This window comes from Alligator sinensis, unplaced genomic scaffold (genome assembly GCF_000455745.1).
Source record: "Alligator sinensis unplaced genomic scaffold, ASM45574v1 scaffold320_1, whole genome shotgun sequence".
In the NCBI taxonomy this organism is placed as follows: Eukaryota; Metazoa; Chordata; order Crocodylia; family Alligatoridae; genus Alligator; species Alligator sinensis.
This window is the reverse complement of record NW_005842249.1, coordinates 754,237-763,842: the sequence shown is the minus strand read 5'-3', so window position 1 is coordinate 763,842 and position 9,606 is coordinate 754,237. Positions and strand designations below refer to the sequence as shown.

General features: G+C 44.2%; 1 protein-coding gene across 2 annotated transcripts in view; it reads right to left on the bottom strand.

The window, feature by feature from the left end:
- Positions 1–230: 230 nt before the first annotated feature.
- UBA6 (ubiquitin like modifier activating enzyme 6) overlaps positions 231–9,606 on the bottom strand; it is a 59,484-nt gene continuing 50,108 nt past the window's right edge. For both annotated transcript variants that reach the window (XM_006027521.3, XM_025208730.1), the window contains exons 31-33: positions 4,523–4,610; positions 4,076–4,170; positions 231–2,142 (exon numbers count right to left, since the gene is read on the bottom strand). In XM_006027521.3, coding sequence (XP_006027583.1) covers positions 2,007–2,142; positions 4,076–4,170; positions 4,523–4,610 — 319 coding nt within the window. In that variant the 3' untranslated portion in view covers positions 231–2,006. The remainder of the gene's footprint in view (positions 2,143–4,075; positions 4,171–4,522; positions 4,611–9,606) is intronic.

Here is a 9,606-nt window from a genome sequence, read left to right as displayed (position 1 = left end):
GCTGTTAATTGTGAGAAAGCACACAAATGAAGAGTAGCCTATACATCACATATTCTCAAAGTATTCTGTGCAATATCCACATTCAACTAACATACCAGACTGCTTTCATACTGAGTACATAAACAAGAGTTTGTCACTCAAATCTCATTTTATTGTTTCCCAGCTCCTGACTTTTAGAGATCACAGCTCTTTGCGTTTTGTCCCAGATATTTAAATAAAAACTATCCCTATATCAATTAAATATTTTATTTGGGATTCATACTTCTCTGCCAACACATTTCACTCATTATTTAGAAACAAATATTCTGTCTATTTATGCCTTCTGTTAATTGTACACCTCTCCATTTCTATGAATATCATTTTTTTTGCCTTTCACAATTTTAAGTTGTAAAAAAAACCAAAAAAAAACCCTAAACAAATTAAATAATCCAGCTGGTTGTTAAACCAAAACTATAAAATTATATCTTTAAGCTATGTTGATTGTAAAAAAATATGTACAGCTTCCAAAAGAAAGACTACATTTAAGTCAAATTCCCAAATATTGGAGTAAATGGTGTGGATTCCAGCTTTTAGGTTCAACATATCTTTGGTGTTTAAATGCCCAAAGTCCTGATGATTTTTTCCTAGAATATACAAATTGCGGGGAAAAGGAAAAAAGAACAAGGATTATTCTCCAGTATTTCAGGTGGCAGGTTATGCATCTCTGATGCTTACCAGAAGGAATCATTTATTAACATTTGATTAGAGAGTGGGGAACAAGTTTTACATCACTTGTAGCAGATGTAAGCTGTTAAAAAAAAACAAACTGTTGGTTACATTTTTGTTCCCATGTCACTTGTATTAGTTCTCTATAATTGGAAAAGAATCATAAAATACAATCATTTGATATGCAGATGCTGAGAAAGAATGTCATGGCTGTTTCTGTATTTCACCTCTTTAGCTATTGCCATAGCTAAAACTACTTCCCTAATTATTTCTACTGAATTAAATGGGTCTGCCATACTTTAGATATCTATGCAAAGGCTGAAGCTAATATAAATTCAATAGTCTGTTAGAGTTGTGTTGTAGACTGTTATATGACAAAGTTTCCCTATAGAGGCATGGCACCAAAAAATAGAATTTAGAAACCAAGAAGTTTGGTATGAAGTACATATAGTGCCTCCCTGCCCTAACTCATTCAGAAAGTCATGGTTTGCTACAGTGTACTCTAATGAAGAGGAGTTAGGGAAAAAAAGGTAGCCCCTTCACCTGCCCCTTCCTCAGGCAGAAGAGCTTTTTTTTGGAGATTAATGGCATTGTTCTCCAGTAAAGCTCAGCTTCCCTTATTACTGCAGTATAGACACTCAGTTGCCATAGCTTGTTTGACTTTAAAAAAAAGCCATGACAATTCATAGCAGCTGACTGGTTGTCCCCTTACATTTTCACAAGAACAACAACAGCATAAATGGGGAAGTTCATTTTGTTTTAATGGCAGCTGCACCTGGGATAAATTTGGCCTAGTGTTTCAGTGATGTGGCTGGAATCCCAACTTCAGAAGAAAGTCCCAAGAGAAAAGGACTTTAAGATGTTTTTGAACATGAAGTATTGTAGGATGGCAATTTCCCCAATTCTTGCACCATCCCCTCTTTAATACTTACCTTGCATATAGCATAAACTATAAGGCTTACCAGGCCAGCCCCTCACCCACCTTCACCCTCATAAATTAACACAAATCTCTTCTTTGTGGTAAGGATTATACATGACATTCCATTTCAGAAAGCTACCAACCCTGCTTGGCAATAGACACATATGAGGGGAACAGGGACAGGTGAAATATAAATCCAGTTTCTTAGAGCTCTTCAGTGCAGTTCACCAGTTTCCACTATTTCTGTTTCAATTAAGGCTTCACCAAAAGAAATACGTAGTACCATTTTGTTTAAAAAAAAAAAAAAAAAAAAAAAAAAAGCTGATCCTAGCACACTCCTTTCAAAGCAAACGGTCCTGGAGTGATGTTAGCAGAGCTATCATCAATTGTTTTCATGGGTAAAATAGTATCTAACTGGTGGGCCTGGTAAGTCTTCATCCCCATCTGTTTCTGGAGCAAATGATACTGTGAGATCCACATATTTTTTATCAGCTGATGGTTTCACAAGCTTTTGCATCCTACAAAGGAAGGAAAAGCCACTTAGTAAATACAGAAAGAAAAGCAAGGAGTCAAACGCTGAGCTATCCTGAACTAAAGCAAATTATTACCAATGCATCAGCGACTTTGTTAGAAAAGAATGAGCCTTCTGTTAATCAGATATACCAAAGTCATTCTGGAGTTGCAGAAGGCCTCATTTCAGTTGATGAATTTCTGCTTTTGTTGTCAGACTGCTCAGGCTTTGAGCTATTATATGTTGCTTAACAGCAACCATACAAGATAAAAAGCAGAGGAAGTACTTCCTCCTAACGGTCAAACCCTCCTTCCTCATACAAGCAGTTTTGTTCAGGGCTGGGGGACTAAGGATAAACCCAATTCTCTCCCCTCCCCATCTTCAAGAAGGACATTTGGAATTCATGCAACAGATGCTACCCATACCAAAGGGGCAAAAATAGCAGCCAAGGGTCAGATGGAGTCATGGTTTTGGCCAGCTTCTCTCCGCCACACGCAAGCAACTTCAACAGTCTATTCTCAGAGCCTTCAAAGTCTACTTACAATGTCTGTTTCTGTAGTTCTCTGCACCTAGGTGTCATGGGAGCTCTGCTCCAATGCATACAAAAGTGTATAATGTCCATTTGCAGGGAATAATACTGTTGCAGTTTGGCCCTACCATGTCCACAGATTTGGAAACTGGGTAATGGTGGTGAAAGAAGGCCAGGATTTATTCATTACCTTGTAGTAAGTGCAATTTTGGATGGTTTATTGCAGTACAGAGCAATAAACCATTGTGGCAGCTCAGTGACACAAGGCAAACTTGAACGGGCTTGCTGGCAATCAACTTCATGGCAGACCGTGCTAAACCTTCTCTGCCTTATAGCAGAACAGTCTGGCTTACACAGTCAAATTCAGGCACCACTGCATCACATTTAATGGGTGCTTATTTCAAACGCACTGTTGCAGGCCATATTCCTTTATCACACAACCAGCTGGAGTCACAAAAAATTATTACGTTTTCTTGAAGCTGTAGCGTCAGACAACCTGCTACATATTTAACTTCACTACAGCTCATGAAGTTACGTCAGCTACACCAACTAATACGAGCACCTACACCTTCCATGGCACTTTTCATTTGCAGATTTCAAAACACTTTACAATGGAGGCAAGTATTAAGTCAGATCAGGGAGAAGCTTGTTGCATGGAACTGGCTGTCAAAGCAACATTAAAACTAAACCAAACTAGTGGTCATACTGGAGTGTCTGTGTACAAATTGGCAAGTACTTATCAAAAAGGCAGCTTGACTGCCAATTTCAGCTTCCCTTCCCCTTTTTTCAGTTGTCAATAAGTTAAGAAGGGTAGTTTGTTTTTCTCTACATTCCTAATCAACATGAAAAGCTGTCAAAAGAGAGCATCAACTACTGAAAGAGATAAGATTTCAACAAGTCACTAAGGAACTCAAGTCAACTAGGCTCTTTGTTTACTCATGTACTTTTGAAAATCCCACGTTTCAACCTCAATATCCCCAACTTATTACTGAAATGACGCATAAGATGTCTCACATGCACAAACTGAACGTTTTAATTATGTCCACTCTTTTTGGGGCAATTCCAGCTTGCATTGGGTAGCCCAGTTTCACTTGTAGTGCAACTGGGAGGCACACCTGTTCCCAATTATTTCCGGTCAGATATTTCCTAGATCTCTCTCTCTCATTCTTGTTGTTTAGACAACGTCACAGGTCTCCCCCCTTCCCCACTCCAATGAAAGTTCTACAAAATTAATCATGCTTGTAAACAGAAATTGCGCATTTCTGAAAATCCCTTAAAGGAATGGAACTACAGAAGGAAGCCTTATGTATTCCTACATGCTCATCAGCAAAATATCTAAGAGCATTCTTAATGGTATCAATTCGTATTCCCTGGATTCCACGTTCAGTTTTGCTATTTTACTGATACTTACGTCAGCTTTAGTCTTTTGATGTGACCAGGCATCACTGGAACATACAGCATTTTGACGCCCTGTACAACCATTGTTGGTTCAATTCCGTATTTCTCCTATAGTTTACAAACACAGGCATTTTAGCAAAATGTTCTACACACACCCAGCTCCTTCACTTAGAAGAAACTATTTCTTCAAAAGAACCAGGTCCCAGAGAAAAAATAATTTTCATGAAACCCACTTAATAACATTTTACTGTAGATTTCATATGATTTTTTCTATAATTTAAATAGCAAGACAAATTTCAAATGAACTCTGTGCACATGATCAGATGACCATAGTACTGTGCACTTAAAACCTGTGATTATTTTGGCTTCAACAGGAACTTGACACACTTGAAGAAACAGAAGCCATGTCCCCCCTACACCTATGTCCTGTATTAAACCATTACAATAGGCAAAGTCTTACTCTGACAGCATTTATGAAGTCCAGGAGAGTAAAGTCTTCTTTCCCATAAACAGTCCACCGGTCCCAGATTGTAAACGATATCTCATTTCTGTTTTAAAAGAAAGCCAGCAATCACAGTTTGTTTGTCCTTGCATTCTGGAAGTGTGAATTCAACGACTTCTCCCTATACCAATGCTGAAAATGTCATCAGCTCTCCTATTAACCTGTTGTTTAGCCTTGAGCGAAATCAGTGCCCCCTCCCCATCTCAATTTCCCTTTCCACCTTTGTCTCATGTACCCTCTCTCACAGTGTGCACACAGCACCTTGCACAGGTCCCATAAGGGCTCCTAAATCTAGCATAAAACAAGTAAGATTTAGGTACAGTGAAACAGTGACAGCATGCATTTCATACTGCAAAAGTGCAGATCCATGCAAACAAAGACTGGAAGACAGGACACTTACTAAATGAAAAAAAACAAAACCAAAAATCAGATGAGAGAAGCACTCAAGGGCAGATTTTTCAAGATAATTTAGTAACTAGTGGCTCTAAGTTGAGTACAAGGCTGTATACACATTTGAAAATGTAGTCATGCGTTACTTAGAATAATCAATACTAGCCACTTAACCAAATGATTCTCTACCAAATTCCCTCCTTTTAAAATTAATTATTAGATAAACTAAGACTAGTTTGACAACTCCAATGGACCTTATTACCATAGTACTTTGTCAACAAACAAGTGTAAGAAAATAAGGCAAGTGTCTCCTCAAATTTCCTTTCTACGTTTTTGTTGGGGGTGACAAAATGCATCAGAAAACCGCTTTCCTTCTACAAAGTCTATATTTAAGGACCTAGCTTTTGTAGGGGAAGTGTTAGGAGACATTTTGGGAAACTTACTACTTTCAGAACCTCTAAAAACTAGCCCAAACTATTTCCTTAGTAGTTTCTGGAATAGGCCAATTAATAGGGATCTACATAAACCACGCCAAGGCAAAAGAAAAATTGTGGGCCACTCACAACACATGGCACCATTTCCATGGTCTTTTCGTGGTGGCCTCCCCTACTGGTTGAGGGGCTCCGGTGACCCTTCCCCTTGCCACTGATTGGCCAACAGGGCTACCCTTCGTGCAACCCTGCCCCTTGCTGCCTGCTGATTGATGGGGAGGGATGGGGCCATCAACTGGGCACTTCTCTTGGGCAGCTCTCCTGGCCAACAAGCAACGAGGGCTGGAGGCGGCTGCCACCTTTGCTGCACCCCTTCATACCAGTGGCTTTTCTTCTCCACCATGACGGGTTGGTTGGGAGGCTGAGCTCTGGGAGCCCTGAGGACCACTGGCTCCCACCAGGAAATCAGCATTTTGTTTTTAGTACGTTTTTTTCCCCCCTGGCAATTCCATGGCAAAATCGCAGGGATTGCCATTTTTGCAAAGTTTGTAAAAAACACAAGATCATGAATAGGGTAGATGTCTACCAATTAGACAAGGTTTAAGACACAGTAGGCATATCTACACATGCATTTACTCTGGCCCAAATTTACTCGGGTAAATAAGCTACTTCGGAGTAAGGGTTTTTGGGTAGGTGGGGATTAGGGAGAAGATTTGCACCCAGTTCTCTGCAGCCCTACAATGGGTCCCTGCCGCCACCAGAGGAAGCTCCAGGCTCCCCCCTTGGGTGCTACCCCAGGGGCTGGCAGGGAGTACTGGGTACCAATGTCTCGTGGCCCTGGGGGGCTGCCTGTTGCTGGGGGAGGGGTGTGTGAAAGACAATGTCCCCATGACCCGGAAGCAGGGAGCTTCTGGCCTTGGCTCCCCAATCAGGGGAATGGGTCTTGGAAAGAGCTGCAGGAAAGAGACAGATCCCAGCCCTCTACCCCAATCTGGCAGTGGGGCAGCTAGTAGCTAACTCGCTGCTAGCTGCTACACCAGTGGATCGGGGCAGGAGGTTGGGACCTACCCCACCTGTGCAGCTCTTTCCAAGCCCTGTGCCTTGATCACCCAATCCGGGCATGGGGCTGGGACTTGCCCCTGATTGGGACAGTTCACAACCAGCCTTGAGCTGCACAGGGAAGTCTGCATTTGCAGAGGACTGCCCAAAACAGGAAACATGCTTCCCTGTGCAGCTTGGAACTGGCAGGGAACTGTCCCAGTCAAAGGCAGGTCCCAGCCAGCTCCAGGCTGGGTGGGGAACTGTCTCCATGTAGGGATCTCCCAGCCCCTGCTCCACCACTGCAATTACAATTGTGGAGTGCAGGCTGGGGATCTTGTTCCCAGTCTGTTCCTAGACTCATCTCCACAATCACCGAGTTGGGCAGGGAACAGGCTCCCTTACCCCCACCAGCAGGGATCTCCCAGCCCGAGCGCCACGAACACAGAGCTTGGGCTGAGAGATAAGGGTCTCCCCTGCTCCCAGATTGTGATCGGGGAGTGGGGGCCGGCAGATAAGGATCTTTCAGCCCCTGCTCCCTGATTGCAATCTGGGAGCAGGCCCTCTGGTGGCTGGCTGACGAGGAGCGGATTTTGTACCTGGTCAGGCATCTATACGAGCACCATGGCGCCATTACTAATCCTGAGTAAATGTGCTACTCGCATTTGCGGGGAGCAAATTTACTTAAGATTAGGGAGGTTTACTGTGAGGTAAGCAGGTGCATGTGTAGGCGCACATGCTTATTTCACAGTAAACTATGCTAATGAAAAGTTAAGTGTCTCATGTAGCTGCACCTGCAGAAATTTAAACAGGAGTTTTCCTTACCTTTGAAACAAATGCTCACCCAAAAACGGGGCTTAGTAAATTGGATGGCAGCCACCAGCCCATTCATTTGCTTCCTCTCCCACTCCAACATCTTTTGATCACATTTTACAGTAACAAAGATTCATTAACACTCCATTTAGTGTCTTTGTAATACAGGTTTCCCTCAATTGATGTGGTACATGCATTCCTGGAGAATGCTGCATAAATCGAATTTGCATAAAGCGAACCTACTTTATAATGTAAGAAATAGGGATAGGTTCCCCTGTTGGCTGCACATGGCTGCCTGCCCCTGCTGCAGCCCTGGGGGCGGTGGACACCACCTGCTTGCAGCTGCTGGGTTCCACCGCGCAGGGGGCGTTCAGGGCATGGTGCCCCAGGGGGTGTGAGGCATGGTGCAGCCCAGTGGCTGCAAGCAGGCGGTGTCCACCACTCCCAGGGCTGTAGCAGGGGCAGGCAGCTGCCTGAAGCCAGACGAGAGCAGGCTGGGCCCGGCGGCTGCTGCAGGCTCAGGGGCTCCGGGCTCTTCCCAGCGCTCTGCCTGTCTCCACCCCAGCCCTGGCTCCAGGAGCTGCCGGTGCCAGCTGCCTGCACCAGGGCACAGTGCAGCCCAGCAGCTACAGGGAGCTGGCATCGGCTGCTCCTAGGACAGCTGCAGCAGGAGTTGGGATGAGTGGGGACACAGAGAGCCCCAGAGGGCTCGGGGCACGGTGCAGCCCAGTGGCTGCCGGCAGCTCCCGGGGCTGGGTTGAGTGCTGTGCCCCACACCGCCTGGGGCTCCACTTGTCCACACTCACCCCAGACAGCCCCAAGAGCAGCCGACAGAGCAACCTATCCCTATTTCTTACATTATAAAGTAGGTTCGCTTTATGCAAATTCAATTTATGCAGCACTCTCCAGGCCTATGCTGATCGCATGTATGCAAATTTACCTTGCATATAATGAATTTTGGGTACAAAAGGGTCATTGCATGAGAGCAAATTCGCATAAATCAAACCCGCATAAATCGAGGGAAACCTGTAAATAGCAGAGACCTCTGGGAGAGTATGGTGAAGATTGTAGCATAAGTGTACACTTCTAACAGTAGCTATAAATAAACTTTATAAGTTTACATACTGTGCTAAATGTTAGCTAATACTACTTAAAACTAAAATGATGAGATGCATATAATTTTGAGTTCTCTATAGCCTGCATGAGTTTGAATAGGACCATGATCATACTGTTTTCCCAAGTCACTTTTGAGGACAACTTCACAAATTCTTGAGAACAGAAACTGGGTAGTAGCCCATTATATTCTAAGTTTAAGGCAGACAGTGCTGTAAGTACCTTAGTATCTAGACCTTGACATGTTTGTATACAGTTCGTAGCCTGGTTGCTAGTAGAGGTGTGCAAAGCGGGCCCTATTCAATTCAGATTCAGCCCAAATCAGGCACAGTGATTCGATTAATTGATTCAGATCGCCGTTCCCGATTCGATTTGGCCGAATCAAAATCTGAAGATTTGATGCTGATTCAGAGAAAGACACAGCTTTAAAAGGTTTTTCTACATACCTTGAGGTAGCAGGCACAGCTTGTTATTGCTGTGATGCTGGGGTGCATGGAGTGTCTCACAGGATGGGGGGGGCCTCCATGTGCTCAGTGGCAAACCTGGAAGTGGACCGGAAATACTTCCGATCCACTTCCGGGTCTGCCGGAGAGTGTGCTGGGGGGCCCCCATACTCACCCAGCTCAGTGATCAGCCACAGGGGGACCCCAGGTGCCCCCCCCACCACCCAGGAGGCACCAGTCACTGAGCCAGGGAGGCTGGAAGTGGACTGGAAGTTCTTCTGGTCACTTCCGGGTCTACCCACTTCCGGGTCTACTGCTAAGCGTGCTGGGGAACCCCCCATGCTCCTGTGGGACACTCCATGCGCCCCAGCATTGCAGCACTCACGAGCCCCTGCTACCCATCAGTATGTAGAAAAAACATTTAAAGCTGTGTCTATGTCCAAATCTTTCCAAATCGATTGGAAGGTTCCGATTTGATTCGGAGAGATTAAAGGGTCCTCTGATTCTATCCTGATTCAGAGATTCAGCCACCAGATCGGGCCAAATCTCCGCCGAATCGAATCGGAGACTTAAGCTTCATACAGCCCCAGTTGCTAGGAATGCTACAAGGACCAACGTGGTTTCATTATGTTGTTCTAGGAAGATAATATGCAGGTCCAGGACTGAGACAGAACCCATGCACATTAACTGTATGTATTTAGCTCTTGAAGTAACATTATGCCAAATATCCCAACACTGATCAACAACTTTCTAGAACAAGGGTAAGCAATCTTTTCCAGCTGCAAGCTGGATTGACGCACCCACTGCTGCCCTT